Here is a 25649-nt window from a genome sequence, read left to right as displayed (position 1 = left end):
CCCCAAGGCTAAAGAATCTTTGCAAAGAAGGCACAAAAAGATTGTAAGAGCCAGAGGGAATAGACATCTGCAGTGAACCAGTATTTGTGAGATATGACAACTCTGTTGCACACATGAATTCACAGGGGCTGGGATTGCATGAGCAAAACCTATGCAATATCAAGCCAATATAGATATGGAAAAGTGGTCATGAAGCTCCACCCCTATCTGAGGAGCTATTGGTAATTGATAGATGTTGTGGAAGAAAGGGTGTATCAGTGACTTTTCTACTGCTATAATAAAACACCATGACAAAGGCAAGTTATAAAAGAAAGGGTTTACTTGGGCTTATGGTTCTACAGGGTTAGGAGTCCATGAGGACAGAGTGAAGGCATGTTTGCAAGAGAAGGAAGCTGAGCGCTCACATCTTGAACTAAAAGTATAAAACAAAAAAGCACACTGGGAATAGTGTAAAGCTCTGAAACCTCAAAGCCTGTCTCCAGTGACACACTTTCTCCAACAAGGCCACACCTTCTGAGCATCCCCAAACAGCACCACCAATTAGGTCAAATGCCTGAGACGGTGGGAGACTTTTCACTCAAACCACTACAGCAGGTAGTGCTGATCAGAGATGCAGGCCCTGAGTGCTCATTCTCCATTAGATGCCCCTCACCCACCCGTGAACATACAGGTAGAACCAAATAGACTAACTGATTTAAAGGAGTTAAAAAAGAGCACACGGAGTTTGGAGAAAGAAAAGTGATAAAGGGAATAGGGGAGAAATTGGAAAGGACAGAATGCAGGTGGATTAAATCAAAACATATTATATGCACTTATGAAATTCTCAAACAAAAGTAGTACAGCACATGAATAGACTCAAGGAGAAAAATCACAAGTTCATCTAAATAAACATAGAATGGCTTCTGACAAAGTTCAATGTCACTTTACAATAAGGGGGTGGGGAGAGAAAAAGAAATAGAAGAAACATTCCCTAGAATAAAGATTATATCCAACAAAGCTGTGCCAATATTATGGTAAACAAGAAAAGGTGGAAAGCATTTCCTCTAAAGTCAGGGCTGGGATAGGCTGTTTGGTTCTCTCCACTGTTATTCAGTACAGTGCTTGAAGTCTTAGCTGGGGGCGGGGGAGCAAGAAATCAAGGGGAAAGAAATAGGAATGGAAGGAGTTAAATTATCCCTGTGTGCAATTGTTGTAGGAATGTTTTCTCCAGAACAGAAAGGGAGGCTCATGAAACTCAGAAGACAAAAAGCAAAACAAACAAAAAACGTCACAGCTGGAAAACTGGACATGTGAAAGAGTCTCTCAAAAAACCCTGCTTGGCTTTAGGGACAGAGTTAATAAGTGCTGGGAGAGACTGATCAGCTAAGCTCCTGCGAGAGGGTTTCTTCAACCTGTACAGCTACCTGCAAGCTGAGCAGAGGGCACTAAGGAGGTATTTTGGGGAGTTGTCACCCATGTTGGGATTGGCTTTTTGGTGATGCAGTTGGGTTTTTGAGTCACCCCTGCTCCTCTAGGCAATCCTCATCCATACTTCTGTTAGTAAACTCATTAATAATTCATGGTTCACCAAGTTTGACTTGTTGCAATCATTACTTTGGTCTGTCATTGGTTCCCTCTCTGGGATGAACAGACATGCATGTGTGTGTTGTTAAGATCCTATATTTAAAAGATGTGACTCTATCAGAAAACTCTTAGATCTAGAAACCCTTTCAGCAAAGTGGCAAGATATAAAAATCAATATCAAAAGTCAGTCACTTTAGTATACATACACCAATAATGAACTAGACAAAATAGAAATCAGAAAAAGAGAATTCCAATCACAATGGCCCCATAACTGAACAAAATGAAACTAATCTAGGAATAATCCCAAAAAACTAGAAGGGCTCTTCAGTGAAAACTTCAAAACACTGGGAGAAAAAAAGTGAAGAGACTATTACAAAATGGAAGACTCTCCCATGCTTACACAGTGGCAGTATCAGTACTATGAAAAAGGCTATGTTAATGAAAGTTATTTACACAGTCAATGCAATCTCTATCAAAATTCGATTATCATTCTCTACACAAATAAATAATTCTAGGTTTCATAGGGCAGCACAAAACACTCTTGAGTAGCCAAAGCAATCCTGAGCAAAAAAAGAAATGGAGGTATCATATTGCTGAAGTTGTAAAGCCATGATAAGAAAGACAGCATGCAGCCAGCACAAAAACAGACAAACTAATGGACCCCAAAATAAATCCACACAGCTACAGGTATCTAATTTTTGACTAATGTGTCAAAGACATATACTGGAGAAAAGACAGCTTCTTCAACAAATGGTGCTGGGAAAATGATATCCACAAGTTGGATATACACAGAAAGAAACTACATCCCTATCTCTCACCTGCTTAAAAAAAAACAAAACAAAAAAAAAAAAAAACAAAAACAAAAAACCCCTGCACAAAAAGGATCAAGACCTTAATGTAAGCCCTGAAGTTGTGAAATTGATCAAAGAAAAAGAGAAAAACCCTTCAAAATACAGAATTGGCAAGGAGTTTCTAAAAATGACTAAAACTGTTTGGAAAATAAAACCAGGATTTGACAAATGGGATTGCATGAAATTACAAACGTTGGCACCGTAAAGAAAATAATCTATAGAATGTAGAAAATCTTGGCTGACTATTCATCTTACAGGGTATTGATATCTAGAATATATAAAGAACTAAAAAAATAAATATCAAACCCCATATAATTCTGATAAATAGAAAAGGAAAGGAGAGGGCATTTCTCAAAAGATGAAGTGTCAAGGCCCAACAGACACAGGAGAAAACGACTACCATCTTCAGTCCTTAGAGAAAGTCAAATGGAAACTACACTGAGATTCCACCTCACTCATCAGAATGTGGCCATTAAGAAAGACAAACAACAAACAGTACTGGCAAGGAGGCAAGGGTTTGGCAGGAGAAAGAACCCTCATACACTGCTGGGAATGTAAACCAGTGCAGTCATGAAGATTCCTCAAAAGATTAAAAATAGAGCTATCATACAATCCAGATATACCACTTCTGGGAATATATCCAAAGGAATCTAAGTCGGCATACCAGAGAGATGACCTGCAAATTCGTGTTTACTGCAGTGTAACTCACAATAGCCAAGTTATCAAATTGGCATAGGTGTCCACCAACAGATGCAAAGATAAGAAAATGTGATAGATTAGATAGATGATAAGATACGTAAATTAGATAGATGATAAGACACAGATAAACAACAGAATTTTCTTCAGCTACAGTTAAGAACAAAATTGTGTCTTTACAAGAAAATAGACATACTGGAGATCTTATTAAGTGAAATAAGCAGATCCTGTCACTCACTCACTCTCTCTCTCTCTCTCTCTCTCTCTCTCTCTCTCTCTCTCTCTCACACACACACACACACACACACACACACACACACACACACACACACAACTTTGCACAATGAATATAAGCAGGTAAAATAACTTAATGAAAAATAAAAGTTTTCTAGTACATACAACTCTATATATGGTATGATCTCATTTTAACATATACTTAACATTAGCAAAGAAAAATAGACCAAAAGAAAATACATCACAATGTTAGTATGATTACCTCCACCAATAAGTAACTCTTGTTAGTTATTTCTGTTTTTCAACAATATGCTTTCTCTTTCTATAAAAAAACAGAGAAGCCAAATTTATGGCATGTTGCTAATTTTTTTAAATTGACCATGATAAGTCATTAAATTACTAACAGTTAGTCAGTATGATCTTTGCTAAATCTGAAGCTCTCAACATTCTTCTAGAGTAAACATCTGATAAATACTGTATGTACCTTACAACACAAAACTATTCACACAAGCTCAGGTCTCTCTGTTGCCATAAGAACTACTACTGGTAATGCAGAGAGACAGCAATGGCACACCAGTAATCACAGGGCACCATGGGTCATTCAAGAGACTCTCCTGTTCTACTCCCTCCCAGCATGCACATGTCACCCAAACAAAGTCCTACCTCCCCCTACAAGGAAGGGGCGATACAAGATACACACTTAGTCAAGAGAGGGACAGAATTATTTGATTGTTAAAAAACAATGAGTTCTTAATACATGTTAAGTATTAGAAATCTGTCTTTCTGAAGAAGGTGCAGGCTTTTAATATGCAGTGAAGAAAGATGGATAGTTACGGATGGGTAAAATGGCTCAGTGGGCACAAGTGCTTGCCACCAAACCTCACAACCTGGGTTTCATCCCTAGGCACAATAGGATGGAAGAAGAACTGACTTCCACAAGTTGTTCTCTGACCTCTGGACAAGTGATATGGTGCACACACACACACACACACACACACACAACTAAATAAATGAACAGAGGAATTATTAATAGCATATAAGTAATTAGTTATAGGGACCTTCATTTTCAAGAGCAATTATGGTAAATTTTATTCATGTTTATTTACATATACTAATAATATGTAAAAATACATATTGTATTCTCACCATATACAAATGAACTCATTATATACAAAAAAACTAAAGGCAGTTTTTAGAATCCTACTCAGTGTCTTTCAGTGCAATATCTAAAGCTCTTGATAGTATAATTTTCCTTTCTTGTAATAATGATGTCAGAGAGCAGGCAGTTGATTGTGTATGTTGGGGGCCTCTGGGGTAATGGCTAAAAATAATGCCACATTATCATCAGTCCTTCACAAATGAAATACATAATGGGGAACATTTTTAGAATTAGGCACATGAATAAGATGTGATGTCTGTAAGAGGATTTTAAGAATTCTAGAATTTTGCCCATTGGGATTCAATTTCTTATCAGCCCCAAAGACTGAGCATCATGGAGAAGTATAGGAGTCTCCTGTTTCACATGTAAGATGGGTGAACAGACCCTTTGAGACAAATATTTACAGTATTTGCCTTCAAAGAGATTCCAGCTTAGTCTGCAACAAATATTTATGGAACGTTTTAAACCTCTACTTTTATAAATACAGACTGAATGTCACACCCCATAAACATGAGGGAGCACAGTGTCGGGTTTCCACAGTGGAAGTCCCAGCAGATGGTTCTCAGGGTTGCCTTACCTGAGAGAGCATCTTGAGCTTCAAAGAAGGTACTGAGGCCACCCTTCACATAGGCCAGACTGCCCTCACTCTTCTTATTGGCCTGCCTTTTGAGGTTGGTGACTGCCATCTTGAGCTGTTCAAAACTGAAATCAATTAAAAGAAATTAACTGTCTGAGATTCCTGACAAGATTCCATTAAATGTAAAGCAACAGGAATGCTAAAGGTTCTGTGAAGCACATACATTAATAACCACATAAAAACAAAAATCTTACAAATTCTTATCTAGATTTAAACCTTTTATTTATTGTGATGCCTGACAGATATAAAACAAGTCTTATAGCTTCAGATGATAATTCCAAGTATGTCAGGCCCCTAAGAAGTAAGTACAAATGTAGATATATATGATTTGGACCGATAGAGGTTCTGAGTATCTATTACTGACAGGAGACTCAGCTGGCCCACTTAGCAGTTCAAATGGGCAGTTGTTCAAAGGTAGATTTCTCCACTCACTCATGCAAGTATTCTGGAACACTTAGCACAATGCTCATCTCACCCTCAATACACAGTCCTCTGTCCTTAATGACAAAATTACCTTAAGCCTGTGGGCAACTCACAATTTAAACAAGAAGCAAGAGACAAAGCACATGAGATACATGTGTGAAACAGCATGATGAAACCTGCTATCATGTATGCTAGCTTAACATTTGTAATAAAGCAACAAATAAGACCATACCATTTTATTGAAACATCAAACGGTGGGGTGAGGAATAAAAATCTAAGAATGACATTTTACAAACAAGGAAACAGATAAACTGAAACTGTCAGGAACTCACCAGAGCCAAAGAATTCACAAACCTATAGCTCTGTTACCATCTGCAAAGCCAGACTTAAGACAGTTATTGCACAAGCCCACTGTCTGAAGCCCCTCAGAGTTCAGGGTCTGAAGTCCACTAACCTGGTGGTGGAGTGATTCTCTATGAGATACCAGGCAGCTGAAAAATTCTCACTTGTAAAATCAGCACTCATGCCATGGAACAGCACTTCTAATTCCTTCTGAGGAAGTTTACTTCTAGAGAGAAAAAGAGTTAAAATTCATTACAACTGATACTGATACTAGCATCACCAAGTACTACGCAATAAACTAAAATGTTTATATACAATAAGCTATCAAGAACATATTTGAACGCAGTATGGAATATACTTTCTATATTACAGCTGATTTCCTACCATGTAAACAGTGTTGTGGCAAGCTGACATTTAAAATTAACCAGTGCAGATGGAATCATTTCTTTAACCTGTCATTGTCCTATCTGAGGGGAACACTGCCCTGTCATTTTCCTATCGAAGGAGAAGAGACATTTGTTGCTCCCCAGGAAAAGTCCACACTGTATCTACTGTGACGGGACCCTGTCCCTAGTCATGCAAATTGGCAAGCTTTGCTGCTGACTCACCTCCCTGTTCTCCTGATGAAGTCAAGTTCTCAGCTCCACACTCAAGGGTTTCCCTGTACTGAATCTGCTTATCTCTTAAGATTCATTTCTGCAACTCTAGTTCTCACACTAGAAGTGTCAGAGCCTCAAACAGATTATATTCTCTGGTACACATCACGCTTGTGTGTATTTTTTTTTCTTATTTGCAGAACCCTTTATCAAAAATGCTTCCCCAGCCTGATAAACTTCCCAAGCCAAATTATAAGGTATAAACAGGACATCACTTTATAGATATTTACATTTTATTCAATGAGAACTACTCCTATGCTAAAAGAAAACATAGACAGTTCCAGCGTTTCTACATTTATGTCCAGAGTCTTAGTATCTGAGTATTACATATACAGTGCGTGCGCGCACACGCGCGCGCGCACACACACACACACACACACACACACACACACACATACACTAAGGAGCCTCACCGTGACCAATGCTTCATCTTTTGCCTCCTTCTCCCAGCCATGATCAACACTTGAAAGGCTCACTGTTATAGGGTGAGTAGATGGTGACAGACTACCTTTCCTGTTAGCTACTATATCACATTGTAGGCTTTAACGGGCATTTAGAAACTGGTTTTGCAGGCCAGACATCATCCAGCAATCCCAGCAATCAGAAGGCAGAGGCAGACGGATCTCTGAGCCAGGTCTACAGAGCAAGTTCCAGGACACACAGAGAAATCCTCATCTCAAAAAAACAGAACAAACAAACAAACAAACAAAAAACAGACACACAGAGAGAAAGAACTGGTTTTGTCCTGACTTGTTACTTAGGCCAACAAGGTAACTGAAGACAGAGAAATCGTTACCCTAAATCTGGGGTTACCTAGGAAATCACCCCCAGACAAGTACTGTTGTCCATGACAGCTAAGCTGCATCCTGGAGCAAAAGCAATCACCTTCTAGGAAGCAGATTGACCCACTCACCAGATAAGAACTTCTTCCAACAACCTGGCATAATCTAAACTGAAACAGTAACCATTTAGAGCACACCTTGGCCAGGGCTAATCATATACATCTATTGTCCCTTACCCCAATCCTGCCTCTTTTGAAACCTCGAGCTCATGCCAGTAACCTGAAAATGGATTTGAGATCATTGGAACCCTTTATCTGTCCCTCCTAATGTGGTCATATCAGAGGCAACAGGAACTGAGACACAGCCACCTGCAGCAGCCTGAGATGTTCCCTTACATTTTTAAAGACCTTAACTCGGGTAAACTGGATCCTGGCCTTCAACACAGAAAAGAATTTCAGGATGAGCTACTATGAAGCAGAGATGGGTTTCTTAAAAGACATCTTCAACACAGACTGACACATGGTTGAGAGAGGAGAGGGACCAAGAAGAGTATAGCGCACCCGACAGAGTGTGATGTGGGCTTTTCTAAGGGAGAGTGGCACTCCACTTTCTTTACAACAGCCACATGTGCCATTCTTGGGGCTTCTGATGCTATTATTTTCAAAGGGTTAACTACAAGGGTTGGTAGCCAAGGCTACCTGCTGGGTACAGGACCCAATAATTTTGCTCTAAAAACCCAGGTTCTGGGCTAAGGCAGGATGGAAGGAGAGGAATATGTGATATCTTGAGCCCTCCTTAGTTACTGCCATAGGAGGCCTGTACTCTGCCCACTGGGTACTGAACCCTATTTGAGCCATGTGTACAATTTCACATGTTCCCTGAAGGTGGCTTTCGGGACCCACACCCATGGCCTTTAGATTCATTCCCTTCCTTCTTACATTCACGTATGGGGGTACCACTCCTAGGAGACACCACGAATGTAAGCACTAGCATCTGCACTGGAAACAATAACTTCTGCAAGCCAAGCATGTGTCGCTCTCCTCTTACCCTTTATTCTATGGCCCTGCTCAGATCAGTGACGTCTGAGAAAGACTGATGGGAGTCTTTCTGGAGAAGGCCTTTAATTTTAAAGAGGACTCAGAAGAAATAGACACTAAGCCAGTTTTCTGCCCCTGAACATCATTATGCCAAGTTTCAAAACCAAGGATTGTGAAAAAACATTTTATAATTATGAAGGAAACTGGTTTATCAGAAGAGCAAACTTGAGTTCTGCAAACCTTAGTGATGTGACTAAGAGTGTCACCTTTGAATTTTATAGATTACGAGGACAGAAATGTCCTTTTTGTTTAAAACAAATGAGGTGGCATTTTGTTACATATAGCTGAAAGCATTTTGATTTAATATTCTAAAAAAATAAGCTAAAATACACTGATCTTTTACATGTATATCTAGAAAATGTGAAAATGCAGCTGACTTACACCAGAACTCACAGTGGACAGGTAGGGATCAGGTACCCAGGTACCCAGAAGGCCCCAAGATCCCTCCACCTGTGTGCACAGCTTGGGAAAGCAGCAAACCTCTCCAGATTCCCTTTGCTCCTGAGGATCACAACAGCTTACTCTTGGCAATATTTTGAGGAGTAAAGTGGATGGTAATTCTGGAAAGCTGCTCAAAAATGTTTGTAGCTGTTAAATTTTCTTCTTTATATCTAGTTTTTTATATTTTCAAGATTATTTTCTTAAGTACCATTGTGCTTTACCCCCAGTGTAGCAAGTAAATTAAAGATTCTCATTTTGGCAGAGGAATAAGCACACTTAGAGGTTACATGTCGTTAGTCATTTCGCTTGGTACCTCTGCTGAATAAAGATCCAGGCTTAGAGCTTATATAAAAGCTCTGCTAAAGACCTATGAAGACTTAAAATGCCCCTGATGCTCCTCACAGCAAAAGGAAGGAAGGAACACTATGTTAGGCTAGCCAATGGGGCACACAGTTACACGTTTGTCCAGAGTAACAGGATGTTAGGAGGTGAGCCTTCCAAGTTAAGGGACAGCTCAAGAAGCCTGTGAGAGAGAGAGCAAGATGAGTATTCAGACTTTTCCCCCATCTGCACTTTCCCCCACTAGCTGGGAAGGAGAGACTGGGAGGCACCATGAAAATTCGCAAGGTATTTTCATGAAGGAATCAAAGCAGTTTAGTCACTAGCGACTCTTGCTGCCCCTAAAACTGTTTCCATTAGATGGCAGTGTAAACTCAGAATTCATCTTAAAAAGGGTCAGCCCCAGACATCTGACCAAGTAGACAGATACATAACAGGAATGTTCATAAAACACATACTACAGAACACACTGTGGGCTTGCACGCTTTCCTTGATGTGGCAATGGAGGGCAGGAGGGCTGCTGACAGCTAATGGCCTGATGCTGCTCTTTGAAGGTATGTGCTACACTCATTTCTCTCGGCGTTAAGTTTCAACAACATAATTTACAATGTTACATTAAATATTATAGGAAAAGTTTTATTTTATCTGGTATAGTTTCTGTACTTAGGCTCTATACTATAGCCCACAAATCTACTTCTACAAAGTTCTAAAAAGTAAATTTGAGACACTTGTATGATCTTCCTAGGAGTGACTCTGCTGTCACCCTGTCTTTTTTGTAAAGGCAGCTTTCTAAATGACCTGGGGAAACTGGTCACTATTTCTTTCTGTTGGAAATCTGACCCAATAAGAAGAGAGCCAGATGTACACTGCCCAAAAGCCATGTAGAAATAAAACAGATAGTACGTATGCATCAACTGAATGCTCTAGACACCATTCCCCAGTAATGGCTCACTCAAAAAAGGGGAGGTGATTGAAAACAGGAGCCACACTCCATTTCTCTGCCTTCACTTCATACAAGCACCACTGCCAAGACTTTCTTGATAAACATTCTCCTTGGGCGAACAGGACTTTCAAGAAACAAAATCTAGTGAAGACTTTCACTTACTAGGAGCCTATTTTTATCTTATTTTACAGCTTGAATAGTTTGTATCCATTATAACTGGAACCAGGCAAGAACATATATATTTGTGACAACCAGCACAGTAAATCAGAAATACAGACCTTTTACAAGCAAAGCTTAGTCTCGGTCAAAGTGAAGTTACCTTTTCAGAGCAATTAGTAACATTTTTATAAGTACCTTGGCACCATGTGTGCAAAAACATTAGTTAAAAATTTAGGAACATGAAGGACTTTAACAGTCAAAGACACCAATAAATGCCAGTTGTTAAAAACTTGTGGGCTGAAAGATGACGGCATGCATGCTGGGTCCACCAATAAAATATATTAAAACCTGACTCATACCAAAAGCAACAAGGAGCCTATATTATGTTATTCTCACTTGCTTTTTCATAGTCAAAGAAAGCAGGCACAGCACCACAGGGCTCCTCACCCTTCCACTGTACACACCTACGTGGCTACAGCGAACCTCTAACATTCACAGGCCATTACCAGGCACTGACTCATCTTCCAAAGGCCGCCTCCCACTAGTCTGAGGAGTCACTAGGACCACAGCTGATTATTTTATACTATGCATTTATACTTCTTCAGACCGTGTTAATTACTACTTTTCCACTAGCAAATAACAGTACAATCCCCATGTTCCTCACTTAATGGTTTAAAATTCTTAAATGACTTAAGAAACATACACAACATAGTAAAAGCAAAGGCAGTAAGGATTCTAATCCGAATGCCACATCACTCTCCACAGGGACAAAGGGTTTTACTAAACACTATTAAGTGGGCTAGGAAAACAGCCTCAGACTAGTGTTTGACATTCTGCCTCTCCTTCCCCTTACTCTTTTTCTACCTGGGCCAGGGTAGGACTCAGTATAGAGCTCATGCTTATTTCTACCTCCAGCACACCAAAAGGAGAAACAAATCCTCAAGGAACAGAATTCAGTAAAATCCATGGAGTTTTCTTAGGTGGGAAGGAGGGAGCAATAGGGAAGGAGGGGAAGGGGAGGAAACTTATTTGAATAAATAGTATCTATTTTTAATTTTAACAATTTATTACTGTATAAACTTACTTGTGATAGTTTTAAATGTCAACTTGCCACATCCTAGAATCACCTTGGAAGGCTTGTCTATGGGGGATTGTCTTGACTGTTAATGGAGGTGGGAAGAATTACCTTGAATGTGGGCAGTGCCATGTCATGAGTTGGGCCCTGGACTGCTTAAGAGTGAACTAGCTGAGTACTGAGCAACAAGCACTCTTACTTTGTACATGACTGTGGATATAATGTAAAAGGACCAGAGTTGGCGCAGGATACACCAAGACCAAGTTCTCAGCACAAAAGAGATTTATTTGCCATGCAGGGGCAAAGACAGGGGATGGGAGACAAGAGAAAGAAGAAAAGGGTCAAGGGAGAAGAGGGTAAAGTGATATCTGCCCTGGAGGGAAAAAAGACGGCCTCTGGATAAAGTAGAGCAGGCACGTCCCATAGGCAAATGGCAGTTTATAAAGAGAAAAAGGGGTTCCCACGTTAGGATGGGTTGAATTGTTTTGATGGGGCATGTTAATTAGGGTAGCCAAAGGGGGCTCTTGATTGCTGGAGTCAAGACTTTGAAACCTGGACCTTGGTGGTCAGCCTCAGGAATGAGTGTGGAATAAGAAAGTGTCCAAATAAGGGAACAGACCTTGGTGGTTAGCTTTAGGAATGTAATCTAACAGTTTAATAAGGAAGAGGGAATGGGGGTGGGGGAAGGACTGCCAGATCCATGTTTGCCATGCTTGAGCCTACTAAAACCCTTCATGATGTTTTCAGTTCCTGCCTTGACTTCCCCACAATAATACATTATAACCTGGAATTTTAAGTCAAATAAATAAACTCTTTCTCCCCTAAGCTGCTTTTAGTCAGGGTATTTTATCATAGCAATAGAACGAAACTACAATTTATTTAAAGATGTTTGTCCTGAGTCAGGGAGAAGCGAAGTATCACGGCAATAATAAGCACACAACCCACCACGGCTGCAGTGCCTACCTGTCCTCATGCACAGCCTCACACCAGCCTGAGGGAAGGCCTGGGCTTAAGCGATCAGTAGTAAGCCCTGGATGCCTAATTAAAAGCCAGGAGGTTTGGTTCCAAGTCACACAACATGACCTCTTCAGAGAAAGGTAAAGAAATGCTGGAGCGAGCTGAGCCGTTCCTCATGCCATTTTTCTGCCTGCCTTCATGACTTTACAAATGCCACTAGACATGGTGCACACCCAGCTGCTCTGCGGCTGGCAGCAGCAATGTCAAAAGGTAAGAGGAGGACAAGACAGCAAGCACAACTAGAGAAAAGACACCCACCAAAATGAAAACGAGGGCAGCAACTAGGACAACGAGTATCAGGCCAAACCCTAGCATGGCTGTTGTGTTGGTCGGTTTTATGTCAACCTGACACGACGAGCTAGAGAACAGGGGGCTCTCAAATGAGAAAATTCTCCAGAAGACAGGCCTGTAGGCACGCTTAGAGTGCATTTTCTTACTTAGTGACTGAGGTGGGAGGGCCCAGCCTGTTGTGGGTGTACCACCCTGGGCTAGTGTTGTATAACAGTTTCCTCCAATATTAAAACATTCTACCCTCAGGAAAACTCCTTAAGCAGGAAAGTAAACAATGAAAAATAGCTTCAGGAAATCCCTGAAACTGACCAGATTCACTAGGCACCTATGAGCCAGAGTAAGCAGTAAAAGCTGAGAGTCCCTCTCAGACAAAGAGATGCTGAGCAGCAAAGAAGACTCTCAGAGGAGAAAAGCTGCAAAGAAGACTCTGAGACCAGAGCAGCTGCCTGGAAGGAGCAGAAACCATCCTGCAAGAGGTTTAGACCAACTGAGGCACGTAGAAAGGACATTCTCCAGCCTGTTGAGCTAGCTGCAGGCTGTGCAGTGTGCTCCAGGTTCCCAGTTGTGTGAGCTGTCACCCAGTCTGAAGTGGGCCTTAGTAATACATCTGTCTTTGAGTCATTTCTGCTCCTGTAAGTAACCCCAATAAAACTCATTAGTTCACCAAGTGGACTTTGGTGGTATCCATACTTTGGTCTGTCATGAAATTCCTATCTGGGGTGAGTAGACATGGGTGTTGTATCTTCCCAGGAAAAATTCTGTCACACAACAGCTGGAGGTGCTGGGTGCTGTAAGAAAATAGGCTGGGCAAACAAGGGAGCAGGCCAGTATGCAGCATTCCTCTGTGGCCTTGACATCAGTTCCTGCTTCGAGGTTCCTGTCCTGACTTCTCCCAGTGATGGACTGTGACCTGAGAGTTGTAAGATGAAATAAACCCTTCCCTCCCTAGTTGCTTTTGCTCATGGTATTAATCACAGCAACAGAAGCTCTTACTAATACAGCTGGTCTGTCTGACTCCTACACAGCACATGCATCCCCTCAATCTCCTTCATCCGTGAGCAGTCCTCCAGGCAAAGGATGATCAGTCAGAATGATTCCTCCCTCACAGCAGGCTCATGAAGGGCTAACTTTCTCCCAGCCCCTCATGTGTAGCTGGAAGTTTTCTCCAGTCCCACCAGGCTCCTACAGTCCCATGGCCCGCTAATAAAATAATCACTCATAAGCTTATATTAATTATAACTGCTCAGCCATTAGCTCAGGCTTATTACTGACTAGCTCTTACACTTAAATTAACCCCTAATTCTTATCTATGTTGATCCATGTGGCTTGGTGCCTTTTCTCAGTTCTGCCTTGATATCTTGCTTCCTCTGTGTCTGGCTGGTGACTCCCAACTCTGCCCTTCCTCTTCCTGTCTCTCTCCTGAATTTCCTGCCTGGCTATAACATGACTCACCATAGGCCAGAGCAGCTTCTTTATTAACCAGTCATAGCAACACATATTCACAGTATAGAGAAACACATCCCACAGTACTCATGGGTTTTCTGTCAATGGCAAGCTTATTTATCCACGCTTGGCAGCCCCTTACCCTGCTAGTTGGAACTGTCTCAATCTTAATTTACAGGATACTGAAACCCTTGAAATAGTTCTAGAATGTCCCATGGTTTAAATATGCTACCTAGACATCCCAAGCTCACTAAAAGCTGCTAAATGTCAGGGCTTTTCAATAAACAATTCTGGACCAAAACACACCCCACACCCCACACCCACATCCCCTTGAGCATACTACAGCAGTAAAAATGCACTTTTCCCTCAAAAGCATTAATGATCTTCAAGTGTAGGCATGAAGGTTCAGTATTTAAAGATTAGTAAAAATGTTCCTCATTCTTAGAAAACCAAAAACACAGATATGGTTAAGGGACTAACAGAACTTGCTACCTTCCATAACTATTCATAAGGTAACACTCATCGTGGAATTCTGTAAAAAGAATCACTAAGGCCAGAAAATAGATGAGATAAAATTAATATGTTAGATGACTTGCTTAAGATATATGGATAAAGGTAGCTGTGGTACTCTGAATGTGGTTGATCCCATAAGTTCATAGGGAGTGGCACTATTAGGAAGAGTGGGCTTGTTGGGATAGATAGGCCTTGTTGGAGGAAGTGTGTCACTGTGGGGGTAGGCTTTGCGGTCTCTTTTGCTTAAGTTTTGCTCAGTGTGACTGTCAGGAGATTTCCTATTGCCTGAAAGATGTAGGACTTTTAGCTACTCCTCCAGCACCACATCTGCCTGCATGCTGCCATGTTCCCCGCCATAATGATAATGGACTGAACCTCTGAAATTGTAAACAAGCCACCCCAATTAAATGTTTTCCTTTATAAGTGTTGCTGTGGCCATGGCATCTCTTCACAGCTATAGAAACACTAACTAAGGCAGTGACCATACTTGGGATCATGAAAACCAAACTTTAAATTCACTTGTAAAACAAGGTATCACTCAACTGGCACAATTGTGACAAATAAAATTAAATAATCTGGGTTATATAAGAATTTAGACAGGACTCATTAAACACAAAAGATCACTTTGGACCAAATTATTCTAAAATATTTCTAAGAAAGTAAAGCAAATGAATAGATTATAATGCTGTTGATTTTAAATATCATCTAAACATATTAAAATGTACTAATGCTCATATCATTAATTAAGAGTGTGTTACAAACCAGGGAAGCTCCATAGTACAACAGTTGCCTAGCATGTAAGGGCCCTACAACCAAAACTCCAAACCAAAAGCTAGTAGCTATTAAAATTTCAAAACATATTTTTAATCACAAAATGTAAACTCCCCGCAAAAAACCAAAGTAATTTTGTCAAAAATTTCATCTAGTGAAAACATTGAGGCAAAACTCATCAAGCGTAAAAAATATTACAAAAATAATAGTTAATAATCAAAATAAATAATAACAGTAGACAATCCATTTGGCTGACTTGCCTTCACCTGTGCTCTCCAGGACATCCCTGAATGTGACTCCCTCCACTGCAAGAACATACAACACTTAGAAGCTGGAAATGAAAGAGCCAGACGGTACTCACTTTTCAATTTCAATGCCAAGTGGATTCGCAGGACGGAGAGACAAGGGAGGAATCCCTTTATTCCTGTCAGTCCGCATATCATAATAATTCATTTCATCCACCCACACTGCAGACTGATCTAAAATGCCTGTGAAAGTTAGGAATATGCACTCAATAAGATAAGGACCATCCAGGCACCTTTACATCTTACCACACTGCTTTATTTTTTTAAGAGATTTAAGGGCACTATAGCTCAAATTCTTTTCATGCTCAGTGGCTTTGTAAAAAATACTGAGAATCTACAGAATGGCAAAAGTAACATCTCTTGGTGTCACTATACATTATTCAACAAAGATGATTTTAAGCCACTCACAAAGCATTCTGAAAAAAAAAAAAATGTTTTCCCAATAACACATAAAATTATTTGTACACTGTTAAGTATTCATGATTAAGTTGATAATAACATTTGAAAAGTAAAACATAAGATACAATGATATGATTTATAATAACTCTTTATTCAAGAAAATACTCCGAACTCTGTCAACTTTTGGGGAAAAAATGGCTGAGAAATCTCAAGACTCAAACATTCAAGCTAAGCATTAACTCCATAGAAAGCTTCTTGAACATGACTAAGGAGAAGCAGTCACATGTATGACTTGTATTTAATACTGAGGTTCTTTTCCTGACTTCCACAATCTATTTCCTGACTTCCACAATCTAAAGTCATTTTACTACAGGTGAAATGCACATGTTTTTAACATCGTTTACATGAATAATTATGCCAAAAAAAGTCTTTGTTATTTCTCATTCTCTTCATTATTCAGAAGGCTAGAAAAGTCCTACATGATATTTAAAAAAAAAAAAAAAAAAAAAAAAAGCATTTTTCCCTAGTTTAGGCTGATTTGATAAGTTCAACAAAATATCAAATGAACAATTAAAATGGTTAAAGAATGCATGGCTTCCATAATGGAAATAGCTAGATTATTCAGGGCAAGCTGACTGGGTACAGACCTGCAAACAAGACACAAACTCCAAGGACCAAGCTCTGAACTGCCCTAGTCAGTACAGCACATGCCCATTACCACTCTAGGGACTCTGGGCTGCAACAGAGCAGGAGCAAGTGTGCCCTGCGGCCGCACCGGGAGTAGCAGAGGCTGAGGCTTCCCAGAAGAAGGTTGTCTGAACACCAGGCAACAGGACTGTACAAACAGAGCACTCCGGCAGCCATAGTAGACATTAACAAGGGCTCTGTACAGAAGTCCAACACACTGGGGCTCTGTCATTCAATCTGCATTGCATTGCATCTTCTGTGAGCCATTCTAAATACCCTGGGCTGAGTGTTCAGAAGACAATTGTACTTTCACCAAAATTTCTTCATGTGCTATATAAACAAATATTATAAAATATGACTTTTCTAAAAAGGTATACACTTCCTCCAGAAAGCTGTAAAACAGGTCCATGCTTTGATTTCAGAGTTCACTTTCTGAAGATGTGAAAAATATATACATATTTATATGGTGTTATATTTCTATATATACATATAGAAATCATATACTAATTCAAATTTTAGCTTTCCTCTATTCCTTACATTGTTACTTCAAAGGTCTATATAAGTATTTGTGGAGGACAGCACTTTAGGAAAGCTCTATGAGCTGAGATAGATAAGAAAACCTCATTTTTCACTATACTGAGATCACCGCCTGAATTTAATCAGGACTGCTGTTCTTACAGTACACAAAAATTTTCTATTTATTTATGCAAGACCTTACAGGATCACAATGAGGAATTTAACAATATTTTATTGAGAGATAAAGTATCCATGGGAATAATTTTAAAATTACTAATTTGTTCTTTAAAGTGCTACACACTTTACATTTATGCTCTAACTTATCTAATCCCATGAGGTAGATGTTACCATTCTTCATTTATTCACAGAAAACAGACATTGGCGCTAAACAGCCATTGGTGTTAAGAGCCTAGGTTTAGAATCTGAAGTTTGGTTCCTCAAACCCAAATCTTTTTTTTATGTTAATGACACTCTCTTTGTGCCAATTTTCTTTTTAAGAGTTATAAGGAATTTATTAGGATATAAATCAGAAAAGATAATTCACTAAACAGAATAGGTGAATCACCACAGGGTTCTGGAAGGCTGAGGTCCTGTTCTTGCCACGTGAGCCAGTCTGCACCATCCAAGCCCAAAAGGGGAGAGAAGAGCTTGGCCTATGTGGCTCTCTCTCGGGGTCTTTTTTTTTTTTTTTTTTTTAAAGATTTATTTACTTATTATGTATACAGTGTTCTGTTTCCATGTATCCCTGCAGGCCAGAAGAGGGAGACAGATCTCATTACAGATGGCTGTGAGCCACCATGTGGATGCTGGGATTTGAACTCAGGACCTCTGGAACAACAGCCAGTGTTCTTAACCTCTGAGCCATCTCTCCATCCCGCCTCTTTTTTTTTTTTTTTTTTTTTTAATGCTGAATGTTGTTTATTGAAGGAAGGAGGAGGTCTTAAATACAGGCTTACAGCACAATGGGAGAACCCCGGAGGGCAGAAGTTCAATACTGATGTTTTACAATCTTGCATCTAAGCTGTTAATGCCCAATATGCAGGATACACAGACAAGGAACTTCCCTTAAGCATTCAGGAGGGTGGAAACCCAGCAGGGAATTAGCATAGGGAGGACATCAAGGTCAATCAAACCCAAATCTTAAGTGCTGCAAGGTAGCAGGAGGTAAGTACACAAGAAAAGAGGAAGCATACATAACTTCAAGGGGACAAAGAAGAGCACAGAAAGCTAGAAGGCTACATTTCATCTGGCCTTGGAAGGACACAAAACATAAAAAAAGGGGGAATATGTTATAGATAAGACTGCCACAGATTTGGCCAAAGTAGAAGCTATAGCACTCTGAATCTTAACCGTATAACAGTGTTAAAACAATGTCATATGCTCAAGATTAAGAAGCCAAAACTAGTATTCCAAACTGCCAAGAGGACAGATTTTTATCAGTTGTAAGACATTTCTTTACAACTGTCATCTTTATACTGACAGGCAACTTAGTAAACCGCCTTTCAAAGAATGGTGCACAGTGAGTTCAGAGCCAGTCCACAAGGCTCTATCATGAGAAAGGAAAAAAGTCATGAACCAAAAAGGTAATGCAAACTCTGAGACGCATCCTGGCATCATCAAAATGAACAGACTACATCTAATGAGACAAGACAGTTGTGTGTTTTACAAATTCTACCGGTTTTAACACCTGACAGCCAATATTCTTTCTTTAGGATAAAGTCACTATGAGTCTTACCTATTTTTTCAGGTTTGAGTAGCTTAAAAGATACTGTTGAGGTTCCTTTGCCCCCTGACTTGGTTGTGACAATAATGTCTCCTTTGTCATTTTTGGCTTGCCCCACTCGACACACAATTTTACTTGCAGACATCCATTCTGCCGTGAGGAGGCAATTATGTCCACAAATTGTCAAGCCTGAAAGTAAAAGCATGTATACGAACAATTAAAAACAAACAAACAAAAAAGCCCACATTTCCTGTTCCAAGAGACACAGGCAGTGGGGCGACAGTCATACCTGACAGACACAGCGGTTTGTTGATTCACCACTACTCCACTTCATCTCCCTGGTTTTCTTTCTGACATCTAAGACTTCTGCTAGACTGCATTACACTGTCAGCAGAATTAGAATAAGCAAGGATTCCAGCTAAGTCCAGGCACTCACATTACTTCGACTCTAAGACTTAAATGGTTTCCAGAAAGCACTGCTACCATTACAAGTTGAAGTTACTGACACAGGGTGATAAAATACACGGAGACATTTAGCAACCATTTCCTAAAGGATTCTAAACTTAGTCATGTTCTAAAAAGAATCTGTATGTGCTTCTTCCAGTGTTCAGCTACACACAGTCTTATTGAGTGGACTGAACTGGGTATTGAATGTATTTCATGCATGGACTAGAACACAGTGACTCAGAGACGCACTCTAGGTCACCACTGGATTACTCAGATCTTACACCTCCACAACAGCTGCTCAGTGGTAGTTTATCTGCTTTAGTGTTTTTCTAACGAAACTGTCACTATCCTAGCCTTTCATTCTTCAGCTTCCCAGTAAACCAGCACCCCAACTCAGGCCCATCTCCATGCCCTGACAAGAAGCAACTGAAAGCAATGCCCAGCCAGGCTGTCTGAGAGAGAATGACTCAACTCTAAATGCCAGAGCATGGTGTAGAAACAAAGCATTGTAAAGCACATTCGTAAGATAACTATCCTGCCAGGTAACAACTCTGTAATTCAAACTGAGGAGAGAGTTCAGATGCACTTGGTATGAGTAACTATGAAAGATATCAAGGAAGAGACAGGGGGCATCAATTACTCAAGAACAAGGTTATGCATCTGCTCATACCTGCTTTCAAGGTTCCTTTGATTTAGTATCTAATCTGCATTTTACTCCAAAGATTAATAATCAGCACATAATTTAGATACAGATTCTAAATTTAGATATTATCCTCAATATCATAGATGAAAATAGATCATGTGATCTTTCTTTATTTCTTAAGCCCATTTTTTGCTTACTTACAAAAAACTAACGAATCTATCTCACCAAATATAATAGCATCATTTTTTATTGTTAGGAGAGCACTGGAGTTTTTTGTTGACACTGTTCAGTGAGATAGGGTCTCACTATGTTGTGCTGCCTGGCCTGGAACTCCATGCTGACAGGCTGGGCTCACTCTCATGGAGAGCTGCCTCCTCTGACTCCCAAGTGCCGGACTCAAATGAGCACACCACCATTCCTGGTTTAGCCTCAGGTTTTAAAAAGTAACTTGACTAATATAGGTGTCATCTCAGTTAAAAACATGGAAATTATTTAACAAGTTGTGTTTGCTCTTTTATAAAAATGGTTTCCTGGCAACAGATGAGACAGAGCAAAAACTAAATCAGCAAGGTTATGAAAGTAATATCCAGCCGGGCGGTGGTGGCGCACGCCTTTAATCCCAGCACTCAGGAGGCAGAGCCAGGTGGATCTCTGTGAGTTCGAGGCCAGCCTGGGCTACCAAGTGAGTTCCAGGAAAGGCGCAAAGCTACACAGAGAAACCCTGTCTCGAAAAACCAAAAAAAAAAAAAAAAAAAGAAAGTAATATCCATTTGGTCACATAAAAATAGCACCATCCAAAAATGAAGCAAGATTAAATGTACAGAGACTGCTAACTCATATTTTGACACTATAGGTTACAATTTTAATAATGAATTCCATCTATATGGTATGTTTTCATGCATTCCAAGGTCCCCCCCCCCAACACAGATAAAGAAACAATTGGACTGAACTATGTCAAAAGATCCTTCAGTAGAATACTTGCCTCGCACATACAAAGCCCTGGGTCTGATCCCTCAAACAGCATACATCAAGCATGGTTGTGCATGCCTAAATCCCAGCACTTGGTAGGAAGAGGCAAAAAGATCAGGGTCATCCTCTTCACTCACTTATCTTTGTAAGAATAAATTTAAAAGATGTTTCCTAACCATCAAAAACTATGGGAGCAGGAGACAAAAGAAAATTATACATAATATAGTTAAATAACACTAGCAAAGATGATTATCTGAGAAGCACAAACCTCAATTATTAGCTACAATGCTAAACTCCAATTTGCTTTCTCTAAAAAGAAGAATTTTCTGGATAGTCAAAAACTAGTCACCATCAGTTAACATGGGAAGGCAGTTCCAGCTCAGACTCTAGTTATGAAAACAGTCAAAAGAAGGTCAAGTCTAGAATGAACTCATGTGAAAGATTAGAACTGTATCCAACAGTATGGACTGAGAATGTACCTCTACACCCTCCTTTGTAGTTCATACATCGATCATAAGATTATACATTAAATTTGCCCTCTAACCCAACTATCCAACGTTCAATTCTATTTTTAAAGCTGTATTTAGCTTTTATCATTAGCAAAATAAGCAGGACACTCCCAAATTGAAGGATCAGGAACAAATCTCAGGCATGACAAATTTCTGAAAGATTTGGAGAAAGATGGCATAAAGATCATTTGATAAATAATGACTTATACACACATACGCGCGCGCGCGCGCACACACACACACACACACACACACACACACACACACAGTGATATTTTGTTGTACTCTATTAAAGCTTGCCTGAAGAGCAGAGGACAGAGCTAGGCTAGCCACAGAGTTAGGCATAGAGGTCAGGCAGTGGTGTCACACACCTTTAATCCTAGCACTTAGGAGGCAGAAGCAGAGATCTGTCTCAATTTCAGAGATCTGTCTGAGTTCAAGGCCACACTGGGCTACAAGAGGTTAATCCAGTCTAAAAGAGAAACAGAGCCAGATAGTGGTAGCACATACCTTTAATTCTAGCACTTGGGATCACACACCTTTAATCCCAGCACTAGAAAGATTGAAACAGAAAGTGATATGGCTGGGCAGAGAAAGGAATATAAGGTGAGAGGAGACAGGAAGTTGGGCTCTATCAGGATGAGGAGTTGGTAAAAAGAGGTGGTGGCTGTAGCTTGCTCTGCTTCTCTGATCTTTCAGCTTTCACCCTGCTATCTAGCTCCAGGTTTTTATTATAAGACCATTTAGGATTTGTGCAACAACAACAACAAAAAAGAATTCATTTTTATTCAGGTCATTTTATAGAGATCACTGTAAGGATTCTGTCCTTAATTACATCATCAGCCTTCGATGGCATCCCAGCCTAAAAAGTGTGTGGGCCCTCTGTGCGTCCCTCTCTTTCCTTTCTGCTTCTTCCTTCCGTCTAGGCCTCCTCTCTCTCTCTCTCTCTCTCTCTCTCTCTCTCTCTCTCTCTCTCTCTCTCTCTCTCTCTCCCTCCCTCCCTCCCTCCCTCCTTCTCTCTCTCTCTCCCTCTCCCTCTCTCTCTCCCTCCCCTCTCTCCCAATAAAGCTCTAAAAAATGTAACCATGGCCTGTGATTCCTCCTCCAGCACTCTCCTCCGTCAGTATGGCCGCAGGAGCAGCATGCCATTTAACCAACAATCAATCACTACTTCAAAACTATGTATCCTACCTTAACAATTCAAAATAAAAGCCAGCATGCCACAATGCATCAGAGGCCATGCCCTTACCTATAAGGTCAGTGGGACCAGTACCCAGGTTCTCCCCTCTAATTGTGACCTTGGTCCAAGGTATCCCTTCATTCGGAGAGATGCCTGTCACAAGTGGGGGCTGTCGGGATCGAGACATTGTGCTTTATGCAGCAAACACGTGATCAGGTTATAGAAGCAACCTGTTAAAAGAAAGGAAGAAAGGTTAGTGACAATTGACATAACACTGACTACAAGCATACAGATGTTTGACAGTTGGTATCAACACATAAAAAGTATTCATTCACTACAGTTGTAGAGTTTTCATTGGTTTGGACATTCAGTGTATCTATCAACATTTACTAAGGATGAAGTTTATGATGGACACTTGTTAGCACTGTGAAAAATATTCCAAAGAAACAAAGGGCTAAGCCCTACATTCCAAACGTTTTCAACATAGTGTCACTGTGTAGCTCTTGTCCTACAGAACTGAATCTCAAATACACACATAAAATCATCCTATTGTTCTACTCTCCAAGTTTTCTCAGAAACATACTCTAGTTGTAATTAAAATACATTATATTCTAATAAGTGAAGGAATTCACTTTATTTTGAATTATTGTACAGTTTATATTTTCTATGACACACTAGATACATATAGATACAACTCATAATACAAATGTCCTCATATGAACTACCAATGCTTCCTGACAACTTATGGCATAGATTTATGGGCAGAAGCACATATTTCCTTACTGCTTAGAACAGGCAGCATGAATAAAAGTGCACATTGGGAAGTCAAATGGAGGTATGCTCAAATCCTATACTCAGATTTACTAATTCTGTTCTAATTGAGTGGTGCTTTTCTTGTATGCAAAATGAATCTAATGGTAGAACCCATTCCATAAGGTTATCATACAGATTACATAGATAATCCTTGGAAACAGAACATGGCATATGGGAGGTAACTAATAAACCCTGCCTTCCCCAAAGATTTGGAGATTTAGATGCTTCAGAAGGTAGGGACCAGACTCACAGGCAAAAGCAAAAACTTGCTGGTTATATGCATGATTATAGACCAGGAAGCTGGACCCTGGTTCCCTCTTTCCTTCTACATAGTCAGGAGATCAGAAGTTTGGTTTCTTAAGTCATAGGATGGGTGTGGGAGGGTCAGGGCAAGTTGAAAACAGGGATCAGAGGGAACCTGGGTAGTAAAGTGGAATCCTTAAACATCTCCACCTCCTGTTCTTATAGCACTGTTCCTGGTGTAAGAACCCATTCCACTCTTGTATAGGAGAAAAAACCCCAAAGTTCCTGCATGAACATGTCCCTAGCTATCACAAGTAACATATAGGTAAACTATGCACACACAAACTAAATTCAATCAGTTGTCAACAGTCTCACTCTAAAATATAGGACAACCAACATATCAAAAAAAAAAAAAAATATGGGAGAGATGGAAGACAAACCATTGCAAGGTCACATGTGTTGAACTGTGACCTTCCCATGTCCTTCATCCAAACTTAAGACACTGAAGTCTAAACCCAGATACCTCAGAATGCGACCTTGGAAACAAGAGACTTTAAAGGGGTAAGAAAAATAAAATGAGGTCACTGGGGTTCTGTAATCCAATATGACCAGTGTCCTTAAAGAAGCATTCAGGAAACACGCTGAGAGAAGACCATGTGAGGATCCAGGAAAACATCACCTGCCAGGCAAGGAAGGAAGAGCCTCCAAGGAAACACAGCCTGACCACATCTTGTCCTGGAACTTCCAGCCTGCACAAAAGTGAACAAATGAATTCCTTTGGCTAAGACATCTGTCTATAGGAATTTGTTATGGCAGCCATAGCAAAAGAAGGTAACAAAAGGATTAGAAAATTTAAAAACAAACAATCATCTGCTAAGAAAACTTTTTAACCCTGAAGGAAAAGCATGCCATGAAAAAAAAAAAAATCAACACAAAAAAATAAGAGCTCTTAAAAAATTCCAAAAGCAGCAAGATTTGCACAGTCTTAATAATATAGGAAAAGCTCACTACTTTGTACACCGGAAGTCTCCAAGAGACAAAAAGGAAAGAAGGGGGGACTATTGCCCAAGCTTCTGCAACAGGAGGCTGACAGATAATGTCTAAACTTAACTGTCGAGAAATGGGAGGTGAGAAGAAGAGGCACGCAGAGTTGAGTGCCAGGAGACAGGGCTCCGGGAGTCTGGCTGGGTTGTCTGATCAAATATTGGACTAGCCTTCCCCCTTGGTTTCTGGAAGGGAAAATTTAATTTTTAGGACTTCCCAAGCAATGGATGAGGGTGTCTTTGGCATTATTGAGCCCCTCAAACCACACTTGAGCTGAGTCCAACAAAATGACTGTGTCCTGCCAGGTGGCCATGATTCCAGGACTGAAGTTTTGGGCAAAGCGAAAGCCATACATCTACCTATAGAGAAGGCCATGGAACTAAGTTCATGACTTAATGACACCTATGTAAATCCTTTTACATACAAAATAGCCTAACACCACTTTTTTTTAAAAGCCAAATGCGATTAGCACTCATTCAACTAGGATGATTTAAGGCTATCTTGAATCCTCTCCTTTCATGTGTCACCTTCCCCATGCCCTGATCAAATAAACAGTCAAAACCTTTCTGTCAGAATCTAAATGTCAATATCTCTTACATAGTTTATTAGGCTTTTGTTCTTTTCTGGTTGCTCTGCCCAGTATCCTCCACTCTCAGAAATGATCAGTTAGTTCTCCAATTAAGCACCTAATCATTTTCATCTTTTGTAGTTGGATATTTCTCAGGTCCCACCAAGCCCC

At 40.2% G+C, this 25649-nt stretch overlaps 1 protein-coding gene across 4 annotated transcripts in view; it reads right to left on the bottom strand.

Moving 5' to 3' along the window:
* Exoc2 (exocyst complex component 2) overlaps window positions 1–25649 on the bottom strand; it is a 177499-nt gene that overhangs the window by 118639 nt on the left and 33211 nt on the right. For 3 of the 4 annotated variants that reach the window (XM_028881075.1, XM_037205846.1, XM_028881104.1), the window contains exons 2-6: window positions 22880–23040; window positions 19075–19251; window positions 15794–15920; window positions 6018–6131; window positions 5081–5205 (exon numbers count right to left, since the gene is read on the bottom strand). In XM_028881075.1, the coding sequence (XP_028736908.1) occupies window positions 5081–5205; window positions 6018–6131; window positions 15794–15920; window positions 19075–19251; window positions 22880–22997 (661 nt within the window). In that variant the 5' untranslated portion in view covers window positions 22998–23040. Of the gene's footprint in view, window positions 1–5080; window positions 5206–6017; window positions 6132–15793; window positions 15921–19074; window positions 19252–22879; window positions 23041–25649 lie in introns of those variants that run through there. The other variant, XM_028881095.2, reaches the window with a different exon arrangement.

The sequence above is a fragment of the Peromyscus leucopus genome, chromosome 5, assembly GCF_004664715.2.
Source record: "Peromyscus leucopus breed LL Stock chromosome 5, UCI_PerLeu_2.1, whole genome shotgun sequence".
NCBI classification, from domain to species: domain Eukaryota; kingdom Metazoa; phylum Chordata; class Mammalia; order Rodentia; family Cricetidae; genus Peromyscus; species Peromyscus leucopus.
This window is presented reverse-complemented; position numbering and strand designations above follow the sequence as displayed.